Source organism: Bubalus kerabau, chromosome 4 (genome assembly GCF_029407905.1).
Source record: "Bubalus kerabau isolate K-KA32 ecotype Philippines breed swamp buffalo chromosome 4, PCC_UOA_SB_1v2, whole genome shotgun sequence".
Taxonomy (NCBI): domain Eukaryota; kingdom Metazoa; phylum Chordata; class Mammalia; order Artiodactyla; family Bovidae; genus Bubalus; species Bubalus kerabau.
In genome coordinates this window covers 135,416,205-135,430,810 of record NC_073627.1, presented here as the reverse complement: position 1 = coordinate 135,430,810, position 14,606 = coordinate 135,416,205, and the positions used below count along the sequence as shown (strand labels likewise).

The window sequence follows — 14,606 nt, the reverse complement described above, 5'->3', positions numbered from 1 at the left end:
TGGACCCCCATGTTAACTCACTTGATCTTAATCACAGCCTTAGGCAGGAGGGCTGCTAAATAATCTCCATCTAACAGATGAGGAAGCCAAGGCAGAGAGCACAATGACTGGGGGCTGTCCCCATCGTGGGCTGACTGCCCCCTTCCTTCCCTCCAGGGACAGGGGCAGACCCGGCGGTCAGCACCAAGAGCAACCACTGCCTGGATGCCGCCAAGGCCTGCAACCTGAACGACAACTGCAAGAAGCTGCGCTCCTCCTACATCTCCATCTGCAACCGTGAGATCTCGCCCACGGAGCGCTGCAACCGCCGCAAGTGCCACAAGGCCCTGCGCCAGTTCTTTGACCGCGTACCCAGCGAGTACACCTACCGCATGCTCTTCTGCTCCTGTCAGGACCAGGCGTGCGCCGAGCGCCGCCGCCAGACCATCCTGCCCAGCTGCTCCTACGAGGACAAGGAGAAGCCCAACTGCCTGGACCTCCGCAGCCTGTGCCGGACAGACCACCTGTGCAGGTAGGGGCTGCTGCAGCTCCGCGGGGATCCGGTAGGGGGCGCTCTGCCCGCTCTGTGTTCCGGTGTCTGCTGGGCTACCATCGTGAGCCGAACAAAGAGGGTGACTGGGATATGTGCAAAATGTATTGTCATCCATCCATCCATCCATCCATTCATTCATCCATTCATCTGTGCATTCCTTTATTCACTACAAATTTATTGTGCTATGTGCCCAGCTTCATGCTAAGCACTGTGGGGTAACCAAGATGAACCACTGTAGGAGCTCCTAATTTAAAACCAGAGACCCTAGAACCTGGAGTAAGAGAGGAGCTTCAGTGACTTTAAGTCCACCTTTCCTCCTTTAGGGAAGCCCCAGCCATTATCCCATTATCCCAGTGAGGTCCTCTGACCATCAGGGAAGGGCTCTTGCACATCCCAGAGGCAGCTCCTTCACACTGAGAGCTGAGCTCAGCAAATGTTGGATGGAGTGTGGAGCATCTGATGGTCCTGGGTCTGAGTCCTGACTTTTCCACTCACTAGCTGTGTGACTTGGAGCCTGTTTTTCAAATGTCCTGAGTCTCCATTCCTTTACTCGTGAAATGGGAATAAAACACCCACATCACAGCATTATTATGAAGATTAGATGACATGTGTGTTAAAGCTTAGCACAGAGTTTGGCATAAGTAATTGCTTAATGAGTATCTAATTATTTGGAAGGTTTATTTTGTTAAAACGAATTGAAATGTGTGTCCATAATTCTCCTGTTTTTCCTGTTTGTTATTAACATATATATCGAGCCTCTGTGGCATCCAGTGAGTGGTTCTAAAGCATGGGCAAGCAGAGGTGAACACAATGCTCTTTGAGTAGCACCCAATCCAGAAGGGTGACAGAGGAGGGGAGCAGGGATCCCAATGCCGTGGGCTGAGAGCTGTGGGTTCCCGGAGGCAGGTGTGTACGGAGAGGGCCTTGCCTCAGCCTGGGGATACAGAGGACAGGACCTTGAACTGAACCTTGGAACATGAGAATGAGAAAGCCAGGGAGTGAGTCTGGCATGTATATACAAGGAACACACAGTGAGTCCACTTCTTGTAGAGGGCAGCTGTTAAATGGACGTATGGATGAACATCTTTTTCAGATTATATCTTGTGTTACTTGTATGTGGGAAAAGCGTATGCGAAGGCTGGAGGGTAGGAGAGAGCCTGGGGTTATGGGTCCCTGTAGGTGGTGGGTGCACGTGGAGCTGGGTCCTGGGGAGGGGAGGTCAGAGGTGTGGCTGCTGGGGAGATAGCAACTGCGATAAGCAGATAAGCAGAGCCTGCTTACTGCATCCCAGACAGCAGTCTTTTATACAGTTTATCTCATTAGTTCTTGCAACAAGGCTATGAGGAAGGTTCTGTTATCATACTTATCTGCCAAATGATCAAATAGAGAAGGCAACTTGCCCAAGGTTGCACAGCTCCATTGTTTCAGAGCTGGACCCTATCTCCAGTGTTTTCCTCCAAAGTAGCACCCTGGTCTGGGTGCTGTGGGCACCCAGATAAGATAGGGGCTGTGGGCATGGAGAGAAGTGTGTCAGTTCAGTATCCATGAATCAGTATCAGTGTGTAAGTGTATGAGCACATCAGTATTAGAAGTGTATCAGTGTATGACAGGCCTGGGGACTGGTGGAAAGTTCCCTGGAGGCAAGGCCATTTCTCTTTTGTTTTCTCCACACTTGGGATGGCTCAGATGGTAAAGAATACACCTGCAATGTGGGAGACCTGGGTTCGATCCCCGGGTTAGGAAGATCCCCTGGAGAAGGGAAAGGCTACCCACTTAAGTATTCTTGCCTGGAGAATCCCATGGACAGAGGAACCTGGTGGGCTACAGTCCATGGAATTGCAAAGAGTCGGACAGGACTGAACGACTTTCATTTTCACTTCCACTTTACTCCACACTTCGTCCTGCACATGGAGCCTGGCTCATGGCAAGCACTCTGTGAACAGAGTTGAATGAATATGTGAATGGTGGCCACCATGTTTCCTCGTTTGATAATTATGGGGCAATGGAGCCATTCAACAGGCATGTTGAATGTGCAGCATGGACTATTGCCATGCCCAAGATGTCTTGGGGGCATCTGAATCTATGGTCCTGGAGCTCAATGAAGAAGCTGGAGTGGAGGAATGGGATTGGGGTTGTTTTGGGGATCTGGGAGAACAGGACTACAGAGGGAAGGGAGCTCCTGGCCTGTGTGGCTGAGGGGAGGCACTGCCTTGGTTTGGAAAATGAGCTAGAGTTTGGAGAAGGACTGATCCCTGTGGGGCTGGAAAAGCCTGAATAAGGTGGGCTTTTCTTTTTTGCTTACTTAAAGAAACATACCTTATTGCCTACAAAAACGATTGGAGTGGGCTTCCCTGATAGCTCAGTTGGTAAAGAATCTGCCTGCAATGCAGGAGACCCCAGTTTGATTCCTGGGCTGGGAAGATCCGATGGAGAAGGGAGAGGCTACCCACTCCAGTATTCTTGGGCTTCCCTTGTGGCTCAGCTGGTAAAGAATCCGCCTGCAATGCAGGAGACCTGGGTTCGATCCCTGGGTTGGGAAGATCCCCTGGAGAAGGGAAAGGTACCCACTCCAGTATTCTGGCCTGGAGAATTCCATAAACTATATATAGTCCATGGGGTCATAAAGAGTTGGACAGGACTGAGCGACTTTCACTTTCACATTGATTTAATGGAGATGAGTTTGAGCAAACGCTGGGAGATAGTGAAGGACAGGGAAGCCTGGTGTGCTATGGTCCATGGGATTGCAAAGAGTTCGGACACGACTGAGCAACTGAACAACAAGGGAGGACAATACACATAGCTCCTAAAGAGATGGGAGAGCATGGAGCAGGGGGTTTAAACAAGACTATCGGGAGGATCAAGAATGAGGTGTCCCAGGACCTGAGGGCTGACAGTTTCTGAGAGGCACTGAGCCAAGCCTGTGAGTGCCAAGCATCATGCTGTAAATTTAGACAATGGCAACTGTGGGAGTCCCAGGGAACATGCGGTGTCTGGATTACGAGTTGGGTCCCATGTAGGAAGTTCCAGGTCCTCCCAGATGTGGCTGGGTGAGCTTCTGGTCTAGAACCAGGGTGTTCTTCTAATGCATCTTCCACAACTCCGGTCCCACCCAGCTCCCATCCCCAGGCAGATTTAAAGAGTGGTCCTGCAAGTGGGACTCCAATGGCTCAGCGGGTAAAGAATCTGCCTGCAATGCAGGAGACACAGGAGATGCAGGTTCAATCCCTGGGTTGGGAAGAGCCCCTGGAGAACAGAATGGTACCCCATTCCAGTATTCTTGCCTGGAGAATCCTGTGGATGGAGGAACCTGGTGGGCTACAGTTCATGGGGTTGCAAAGAGTCGGACACGACTGAGCGACTAAGCACGCGCCTCCAAGTGGGAGGACCAGGGATGGAGGCAGAACCTGAGTTTAGGGTGAGTCTGGCGGGATCTGGGGATCCGTTGCAGTGTGGCCACGTATCCTTGGGGAGCTCTGCCTGTGACTCAGTGTGGGAGGTGGGTGGACGAGGTTGCCATGGTGACCCTGCAGCCGGGAAGCCTACCTTCTGTGCTTGCCCTACCCCTGGTCTCCTGAGAAGTCCTGGGTGACTGTTTCATTGCCTATGCCCTGGGCTTCTTCACTGATCAAACAAGGATGCTCCCCATTCTCCCAGGACACTTCCTAGTCTTTGGGTCTAAGTCCATCACACGGCTTTCCTGTCTGCCTTCTCCCCGTGTGCTTCTACTTGAGGTCATGTTTCCAGAGAGGTGAGCTCCTGGTACAAGAGGAAATGACCTGAGATGCCTCATTAAGGTAGATGGGGTGGAAGGACGGGTTTGAAGGAGAGGAGCTGACTTCTTTCCATGCTCTTGCAGGCTTGGCTTACTGACGCCTGGACCCTGCCTCTGTGGTCTGTGATGAGCCCAGGGAGTGAGGAGTGCCTGGGGAGGGACCCCTGGAGACCAGGTAGTTCTCCACTGTGCCCTCCTTTCCCTCCTGGCCTTGGTGACCTCCAGGTTTCTGCCCACCTGATGGGCACCACAGGTGGACATCTTGACTGTGAAAGAGGGAGAGCCCAGTGCCATTGTGTTTGGAGCAAGAACTGGGGACCCTCAAGTCTTTCTTTCCTGGTTACTTTAACGGGTGGAACTGGCCTTGATGGGGGTCATGGGAGAGCCTCTCTGGGCTGACTCTTTGGGAATGCGGCCGTGGCAGGCATCTGCTAGAACATGCCCCACACTCTAGGGCTCTAGTGCCCAGTTTGCACTTCACTGGACCTGTTGGCCCCCCGTCACCCTTCAGCTCTGGGACTTGGCTCAGCTGTGCCAAGGCTTTTGTTTGAGTGAATCTTGGCCCAGGACTGCTGTGGGGGGCAGCTCTACAAGACTCCCTTCACCTGGCACGACATTAAAGCAAGCCCATTGATGTGCTGTGCACTGCCCCTAGCAGCAGGCCTCATACATCCCGTGTGATATTTAACAGACTCTGCTGTGCTGTCTTATGACTGTCACTAAGAACTAAACAGAAGGGCTTGAAGAAGCTTTGGTTAAACAAGGGTATTTTCCTGCTGGGGCCCCGGGGTGTTGGAAGCATTTCTAAATCCTTCCCCTGCTCTTTGGGCCAGGATCAGCTTGGGGTCAGAGGGAGGGAGCCTCTGAGAGTGGAAGCTTCCTGCTTGAGCCATGGGTCCAACTCATCTTGAAGTTTCACCCTGGGAACCCTGCCTTCTACTTTAATCTAGTTTATGTCTCATGGGCATTGAGTGCTGTGGACTTAGGACTAGGAGAGGCTTTTCCTTTCAAAGGCTTCTGATGTGGAGTCTGGAAAGCCTGGAGAATCTCCTGGAATGATTCAACGGAATTTGGCTAATTTCCCTTACCCCAGCCCTTCAGTGGCCATGACCTACTTCCTTTTTAGAACAAACTTTTGGTTTCTACTTTCTCAGTTTACAGTCAATGCAAGGATGGTCCAGACTTTGTGTGTGTGTGTGTGTGTGTGTGTGTGTGTGTGTGTGTGTGTGTAGGGTGCGGTTGTGGGGCTATGGGAAGGATGATTGTGATTGTGCTGTCTTGTAAACTGTGTGCCTGTAGGTCTTTCTTAGAGAGGCCCCCTAGAATGCCCTGTTCTTCTTGGTCTGCCAAGAGGATATGGATATAAATAACTCAGGGCTGGCCCTGTGCCACATCTCCAGCTGTAATTTAACCTCTGGGTGCTGAGGACGTGTATAAATAGTTTTCAGCCTGGGGCTACCCTAGCTGGGCTCCTTTATGCAATGGACATTGTCCTTGTCCGAGAGTGTTGCTGGGAAGGTGGAGGGGTTGGGGTCCCCTGTCTCAGCTGTCTGCAGGGAGTGGGGAGGTGCCCCTTCAGCAAGACCCTTGCCCCCTTGTCTAGCTTGAAGTGTGTCTGGTATCTGTAAGCAGTGTAGATGGGCAGGTCTGGGTTTGATTCTTGGCTCTCTGAGGCTGTCCCTGAGCTCCTTTTGGACTCTACAGACTCTGTTGGCTGATGTTTTCAGCAGATTAGCTCAAAATGGTTATTTTCATAGGTGGTTGGGGGGCTTTCAAGTCTTTCCTTCTTTAAAAGGAGAGGATCTTGAATATCTTGAAATCATATGTAAAGTTTTATGTGTATTTTCTGGGGAGAAACTTGCTGCTTTCATTAGATTCTTAAAGGATTCCTTGACCTCCCCCAAATTAAGAACGTCTTCCATCTCCAGACGTCCAACTTGAATTGGCTGCCTAGAGGATTATGAATCTAGCAAAGGGAGCTGTGATTGATTAGTGATGTCTGCCACTGACATGGAAGGGGCAGAATCATGGACGGGCAGATCTGCTAGAACCCAGCTAGTCATTCCTGGGACCACTGGTTCACCAGTAGCAGGAGGAATGGGGGTCCTGGGGTCATTCCTTTATTCATTTTCTAAAAATTTTTTAAAATTTATTTATTTATCTTTGGCTGAGCTGGATCTTCTTTGCTGCACGTTAACTCTAATTGCGGTGAACGGGGCCTACTCTTCATTGTGGTGGGCAGGCTTCTCATTGTGGTGGCTTCTCTTGTTGTGGAGTACAGGCCCTAGGCGCACGCGCTTCAGTAGTTGTGGCGCATAGACTCAGTTGCCCCATGGCATGTGGGGTCTTAGTTCCCTGACCAGGGATGGAACGCGTGTACCCTGCATTGGGTGGTCGATTCCTAACCACTGGACCAACAGGGAAGTCCCTCCTTTATTCATTTGATGGCTGTTTGTTGATCATCCACTCTGGGCCAGGCTTCATGTTGGGATTGGAAAGTTAATGAAGTAGGTAGAGGCCCTTGACAGTCCAGTGACAGGACACACATGACTGACTGCCTCTGCAATGGGGAAGAGCCACACAGTGAACTAGATGGTAGCATTTCCACTCAGCTTCTCTTGAAATCCCAGTTCTGCTCTGCTCCCTACCAAGCCATCCCTGGGTTACCCTGGTGGCGCAGAGAGCAGCTGTTTCTTGGGGCAGATGAGCCACAGACGGATGAGCCTTGTTCAGAGGTCCATCTGGCCTTGGAGCAGAGCTGTGCCCAGGAGTGCCATGGGATAAAGAGGTCATCATCCTCCTGAAGAAGACTCAACCAGCAAGGTTGCAGTGGCTGGGGAGGGGCTTGAGAGGGGCTTGGAATCCTTTGTCTGGCCAGAGACTGTGAGACCCATCTTCTCCTTGGGGATCCCATGCTGGCTTCTGCTACTGGCCTTATTAGGGGTTCTGCTCACCCTTAATCTTTGGACCAAGAGTGCCCAGAGTATTCCTCTTGGAATTTCCTGTGGCAAATTGACACAAGGCTGGAATGTGGAACATTGTTAAAGGCTCTGGGAAAACAAACACAGAGAGAAGCTGCAGCCTAGATATTTAGTTTGCAAGATAGGGTTTCCATGACTTCTTGCTCTGGCCACTACAGGGAGGTCAGAATGACTGGACAGACAGCACCTGTACCTTTTACCATCAGGGCTGGTGTCTGGACACCTGGGCTCCCTAAAGCTCACACCCCAGAGAGACGGGATGCACCCCTTGTCTAGCTGACGCTACCACTGGTGGAGTTCTGAGTGAGAACCCGCTCATCCCTGGGTGATTGGCAGGAGGAATGGCCCACTGTGAGGGGATGCTGCTTATGCAGAGAGAATCAGAGTACAAGTCAGGCAGGTTTGTTCACACTAGAGGTGCCACCTGTGATTGGCTGTTGTGGGTGGGGCAGGGCATGCTCTCAGCTACCCAGATGCTGCTTCGTTCACTGGGCTTCTTGATATTTCTGCTTCCACCCAGTGGATAGAGATGTGGGCTTTTTCCTTGCTGCTGTCTCTATCCACTGGGGCTGCTATAACAAAATACTATGGACCAGAGCGTTTACCCAACTTTCTTTCTCACAGTTCTGGAGGCTGGAATCCAAGGTGAGGGTGTCAGCACAGTTGGGCTCTTGGTGAGGGTCCTCTTTAGAGTAGTGTTCTCATGTGCTCTTCCTTGGCTGGTGCTCGCCCAGAGGGACTGGGTGTTTCTACCTCTTTTCATAAGGCTGCTAGTCCCGTCATGGTGCTCTACCCTCATGATCTAATTGTTTTTCAAAGACTCCACCTCCAAACACCATCACATGGGGAATTAGGGTTTAACAGATCAATTCTGGGGGGACACAAGCATTCAGTTTGTAGCACCTGGTATGTGTGTGTTAGTTGTTCATTCGTGTCCAACTCTTTGTAACCTCATGGACTGTAGCCTGCCAGGCTCCTCTGTCCATGGGATTCTCCAGGCAAGAATACTGGAGTGGGTGGCCATTTCCTTTTCCAGGGGATCTTCCCAATCTGTGGATTGAACCTGGATCTCCTGTGCTGCAGCAGATTTTTTTTTTAACCACCTGAGCCACCAGGAAAGCCCTAGACTTATACTTCATTCAGCATCTGTTTGGTTCTCATCTCTCTGAGCCCTCTCATGGCCTCTCCTTCCATTGATGCATTCTATTTTTTTATGTAGACATTGTTTGTTTTAATTCTGTTGAAGTTTAGTTGATTAGCAATGTTGTGTTCATTTCTGCTGTACAGCAAAGAGATTCAGTGATACATACACATACATTCTTTTTCTTAGTCTTTTCCATTGTGGTTTAGCATAGGATGGTGAATATAGTTCCCTCCACTATGCAGTAGGACCTTGTTGTCACTGATGCTTCCTAGAACTTGTCTGCATCCTTCGTGTGGCACTGACCATGTGGCTTTCTGTTGACACTTTATCTTCCCAATTTGATCTCTTTAAAAAATATTCTTATATATAATATATGGATGTGTGCTCAGTCACTTCAGTTGTGTCCAACTCTTTGTGACCCCATGGACTGTAGCCTGCCGGCCTCCAATGTCCGTGGGATTTCCCAGGCAAGAATACTGGAGTGGGTTGCCATTCCCTTCTTCAGGGGATCTTTCTGACTCAGGGATCAAACCCATGTCTCTTACATCTCCTGCATTGGAAGGCAGGTGCTTTACCACTAGTGCTACCTGGGAAGATCGAATATATATAAGTACCACTATATATATGTATACATATATAAAATTTATTTATTTATCTAACAAATATTTATTACGTGCCGGGCACTGTGCTAGACACTGGATATAGATACTGGAGAGCACAATAGAGATGGTCCACATCCCCTTGGAGCTTATAGTCTGATGGAGGAGATAGACAATAATCAAGCAAACAATGCATATGATTAACAAGCAACACAGTATATATGATAATCAAGCAAAGTATATGATTAACATCTTTGAAATGAGCAGGATGTAGAAATAGAATGTAATGGGGGAAGAAGAGGGGACCTCCTTGGGCAGAGCGGTCAGGGAATATTTATCTGCAGGGGTGACATTTAAGCTGAGACCTGAAGAGTGAGGAGCCAGAAGAAAGACAGGTGGGAGAAAGAACATCTCACACAGAGGCAATAGCACATGCAGGAACTGGTTGAGGGGAGAAACTTGGCATTTCTGGGGCCGTGAGAGGAGGCTCGTGTGGTTGGAGCTGAGGGAACCAGGGAGAGACCTACAGGCAGGGCTAGGTCACATGGGGCCATCCCAGCCTGGGGCAAGGAGTCTGGATTTATTCTTTTTTTAAAAAAACGTTTATTTGGCTGCACTGGGTCTTACTTGCAGCACGTGGAATCTTCAGTTTTGGTATGTGAACTCTTAGTTGCAGCGTGTGGGATCTAGTTCCCTGATCACGGATTGAACCTGGGGCCCCTGCATTGGGGGCGTGGAGTCTTAGCCACTGGACCCCCAGGGAGGTCCCCAGAAGCTTTTTTTCTTCTAAGTGTACTCAGAATAAATCTAGAGACTTCCCTGGTGGTCCAGTAGCTAAGACTCCACGCTCCCACTGCAGGGGGCCTGGCTTGATCCCTGGTAAGAGAACTAGGTCCTATATGCTGTAACTAAGAGTGTGCATGCTGCAGCTGAAGATCCCGCATGCCACAGCGAAGATAGAGGATCCCGTGAACCGCAACCAAGACCTGGCACAGCCAAGCGAATAAACAAATATTAAAAATAAATAAATAAAAAGAAGGAAGCTTCTGAAGTCAACTAGTAATATTATCTAAAGTGTGATAATAGATGATGACTCTGGCTACTGGGTGGAGAATTAAGGGAGGCGGCAAGAATGACCTCAGAGAGACCAGAGAGGAGGTTGTTTAAGTATCACTAGATCAAAGATGACAGCAGCCCAGGCCAGGAGGGTGGCTGTGTGGAGTGAGATAAGTGGGAAAATCTGAGGTATTTTCGAGATGGAAATGATGTACCTTGATGTGGGAGTGAGGGAGACAGAGGAGCTCAAGGAGAGCTCACGGGTTTCTGGCTTGAGCCACCTGGTGGGTGATGATGCCACTTTCTAGGATGGCGAAGTCTTGGAGGGGGAGAGTTCCATTCCAGGCATGTGAATTTTGAGATGCCTTTGAGACAGTCCTATCTGGAGCTTGACTGGTGTTGTAAGTTCTGGGGGTCATTGGCATATTTATGGTGTTTAAGGCCAGGGGACTGTGTAGGTTTTCCTAAGGAGAGGCTAGCATGAGAGGAGGCCCTAAGACTGTGCCTGCCCTCCTGGAAGTGCATGGTAAGGGTTTGCAGGTGTTCTTATGGCACACCAGGAGTCAAAGGAGATTTTTGAGAAAGAAGACGTGGACAGGTGTGCCAGATGCTGCCAATAGCATCTGGTGAGGAGAGGCAGGTGACCACTGGATTTGGGAGAGTGGCGGATGTTGGTGACTTCCTCAACAGCAATTTTGATGCAGTGATGATGACAGAAACCTGATCAGAGGGAATTCCCTGGCAGTCCAATGGTCAGGACTCCGTGCCTTCACTGTCAAGGGCCTGGGTTCAATCCCTGGCCCGGGAACTAAAATCCCACAAGCTGCATAGCCACAAAGAAAGAAACAAAGAAAGAAAGAAACCTGATCAGAATCGTGGCCACGGGCTCAGTTTCTCCAGCCACAGCCGAAAGACTCCTTACAATGTGGGAAGAGACCTTTCTCTAAGTGCCAGGCTCTTCTGAACAACCTAGCTGGCTCACCCTCTTAGAAAAGATGACTCTGGCGCTGCCAAGAGGAACTTTGCTTCTTCAGCATTCTTCATTGAGGGATTCTTAGAACAGCCTGAGGAGTGCCTAAGAGGTGCGCCAGGCTGCCTGTGCCGGATCTCCAGTCTGTGCTGGTTGGGGCTGTGATTTCTCCTGTGGCCAGCCAGGATGTGGTCTTTGCCTTCCCAGGGTGGCATCTGCAGAGGTGAGAAATCCTGCCCTCCTTCTTTTTAAGTAAGATTAGCCTGGTATTCTGGGGCCAGCTGTCCTCCTCAGGGCCCTTTCAGGGGATATCTTAGAAGACCCAGAGACCTACAAATGGCTCCATTGTCCCAGGGTGTCTGAGGTGAGTAAGCATAGCAGACCACCATTAGCACCCTCCCACCTAGAGAAGAACTAGGACATTGAATTAAGCACCAAGGAACAGTAAGATCCTCAAGTGGTTGTTCTTGTTCAGTCACTAAGTTGTGTCCAACTCTTTGTGACCTCATGGACTGCAGCATGCCAGGCTTCTCTGTCCTTCACTATCTCCTGGAGTTTGCTCAAACTCATGCCCATTGAGTGGATGATGCCATCCAACCATCTCATCCTTTGTCACCCCCTTCTCCTCCTGCCGTCAGTCTTTCCAAGCATCAGGGTCTTTTCTAATGAGTCAGTTCTTTGCATCAGGTGGCCAAAGGATTGGAGCTTCAGCTTCAGCATCAGTCCTTCCAATGAATATTCAGGGTTGATTTCCTTTAGGATTGACTGGTTTGATCTCCTTGCTGTCTAAGGGACTCTCAAGAGTCTTCTTCAGCACCACAGTTCAAAAGCATCAATTCTTTGGTGCTCAGCCTTCTTTATGGTCCAGCTTTCATATCCGTACAGGACTACTGGAAAAGCCATAGCTTTGACTGTGTGGACCTTTGTCAGCAAAGTGACATCTCTGCTTTTTAATGTGCTGTCTAGGTTTGTTATAACTTTTCTTCCAAGGAGCAAGCATCTTTAATTTCATGGCTGCAGTCACTGTTTGCACTGATTTTGGAGCCCAGGGAATAAAGTTTGATTCATATGGAGTGAGAGGGAAATATGGGGAGAGCTGCTCGCACCTGGCCCAGGATGCATTGTACTTGTCCAGCAGGATCCTCCGGAGCACGGGAATTCTCCAAGCATGGGAATTCTCCATCACTTGGCCTTTGGTGGGCTGGGGGTGCTTAAGAAAAGACTCCCTGGATGTGTTCTTCAGAGGGGCTGGAGTTGCAGCCCTGGCTTCAGATCCTTACCTTGGCAGTTGTGAGAACTTGACTGGGTTTTTTAACATCACACAACCTCTGTGCTTCTTGTAAAAATCAGGACAGTTATAGCTACAAGGAAGCTTGGTCCCTTATTCCCCAGGACTTCCGGGGTGCTCCATTGCTAGGTACTCAGCACCCAGGATGCTGAGTTAAACCTTGGGCTGTGCAGGCTGTGAGGTGGAGGGCCAGTGCCCAAGGCTGGCAGGGGCCATCAGGGAAGGCAGCTTGGAGGAGGTGTCTGAGCTGGGCTTGAAGGAGGAGCAAGCAGGCCTGTTCTAGAAGGTGGCCCTTCTGGTTCTCTTGGGGGTTATGTGTGTCTCAGAAAGGAGGGGCAGGCAAGGGAGAATCAGCTTATAAAACCTTTGTGCATTCAGCCAAGGAGTCTGATTTTCTTAGAAGACAACAAGGAGCCACGACGTGTTTAAGGCAGGAGACCCAGTACTGTTAGTGCTTTAGAAAGGAAGATCCCTTTGGCCGCTGTGCACACAATGGGTCAGAGGAGAGAGGGGCTGGAGACGGGGGTGTCCTAGGGGCCCACTGTGATGGGGCCTGAGATCAGGAGTGCCAAGCCAGAGGGTGTGAGGGGTGAGGCCAGTTCCCAGAACTAGCTGGATATGGACAGTGAGGGAGTGGGAGGAGGCAGGTGGACACTGCAGTCTCTGACCTGTTGACTGCCTGGCTGACAAAGTCATTACTACCTGAGAGATGGGAGCAGGAGGTCTGGGCATAGTGTTAATGTTAGTCTCTTCAGTCGGGTCTGACTCTTTGTGACCCCATGGACTGTAGCCCACCAGGCTTCTCTGTCCCTGGATTCTCCAGGCAAAAATACTGGAGTGGGTTGCTTATGCTCTTCTCCAGGGAATCTTCCCAACTCTGGGATTGAACCCGGGTCCCCTGCATTGCAGACAGATTCTTTATCATCTGAGTTACCAGGGAAGCCCCAGTCTGGGCATAGAGGGAAGGTGTTTGGGTTTTGAACTTATTTGTTGGGAAGCCTTTGGAACAGGCAAGTGGAAATGTATACGTGGGAGTTTGGGAGAGAGGTCGAAGCTTGAGATTGAGATTATGGGATTAAGTGAAATAAAGCTGTGAGGAAGAGCCTCTGGGCACAGAGGCGCACAGTAAACATTAGTCCCTTCAAAGAGCTTGTAAGCTCATTTGGGGAGACAAGGCTCACACGTGTGGAAACATTTAATATGAAGAGGAGGCCCTGCTTAATTAAGTGTTGTAAGGATTAAACTGCCTGCTGTGGTTGTTCAGAGGAAGGGAGCCGTGTGGCTGGAAGAGCCATGTTAGGTGATGTGGGGTGGGGATCCTGCAGCTGTGGGGGAAGGAAGCTTCCGGAACGGGGCAGAAGGGGAAACCAGACTGGACATGGATGTCCCAGAAGACAGCGATGTCCTGCTCGGAGCACAGGCGCCAGTGGAGGGAGGAGTGTGTGTGTGTGTGTGTGTGTGTGTGTAACTAGAGCTCTGAAATGTTCTGGGGGGACACTGGGAAGATAGGGACTCCTGCAGCCCCTCCCAGCCTCCCACCTGTCAGTTCCTAATTCCAGCAGACTCCAAACTTGTTGCTCAATAAGAGGAAGAAACAGAGGCAGGTGAAGAGTCCTGGTTTAGGAGTTATACTAAATCCTAATATTATTGCGACTACCTCGGCCCATAACTAACTCTATGATCTTGTTGGAAACTGGAATGAGTTATCTTGTTAGGTAGGAGTTCCCCATTCTAAGGGGCTTCCCTGGTGGCTCAGATGGTAAAGAATCCGCCTACAATGCAGGAGAGCCAGGTTCGATACCTGAGTCAGGAAGATCCCCTGGAGAAGGGAATCGCAACCCACTCCAGTATTCTTGCCTGGGAAATCCCATGGACAGAGGAGCCTGGCAGGCCATAGTCCGTAGGGTCACAGAGTCGGGCATGACTGAGCGACTAAGCGCATGTGCCCCATCCTAAGAGGTACAGAGCAGAGGCTGGGGGCCCCTTGCCAGGCCTCACAGGAGTGTCAGGTTTGGGACTTTTGTCCCTTCTGAGCTGGTGTGATTGTGAATCTCTTTTCTCTCAAGTTCAAATGAAGGGAATGGATCACATGAACCAGGAGGCCCCTGTGCTCCCTTCTCCTCCCTGCCCCTCCCCTTCCCTATCTTCCTTCTCCTTTTCTTTTTCTCCTGGTTTTCAAAATGAACTTCACTTTCCTGCTTTTGCTAATTACAAAAGCTGTATGTGCTCGCCATAAAACATAATTCTGCCAAGACAGGAAGGTC

The 14,606-nt window shown here is 50.2% G+C and overlaps 1 protein-coding gene across 3 annotated transcripts in view; it reads left to right on the top strand.

The window, feature by feature from the left end:
• GFRA2 (GDNF family receptor alpha 2) overlaps nucleotides 1-14,606 on the top strand; it is a 106,290-nt gene that overhangs the window by 39,429 nt on the left and 52,255 nt on the right. For all 3 annotated transcript variants that reach the window (XM_055578682.1, XM_055578681.1, XM_055578680.1), the window contains one exon: nucleotides 157-511. In XM_055578682.1, the coding sequence (XP_055434657.1) occupies nucleotides 157-511 (355 nt within the window). The remainder of the gene's footprint in view (nucleotides 1-156; nucleotides 512-14,606) is intronic.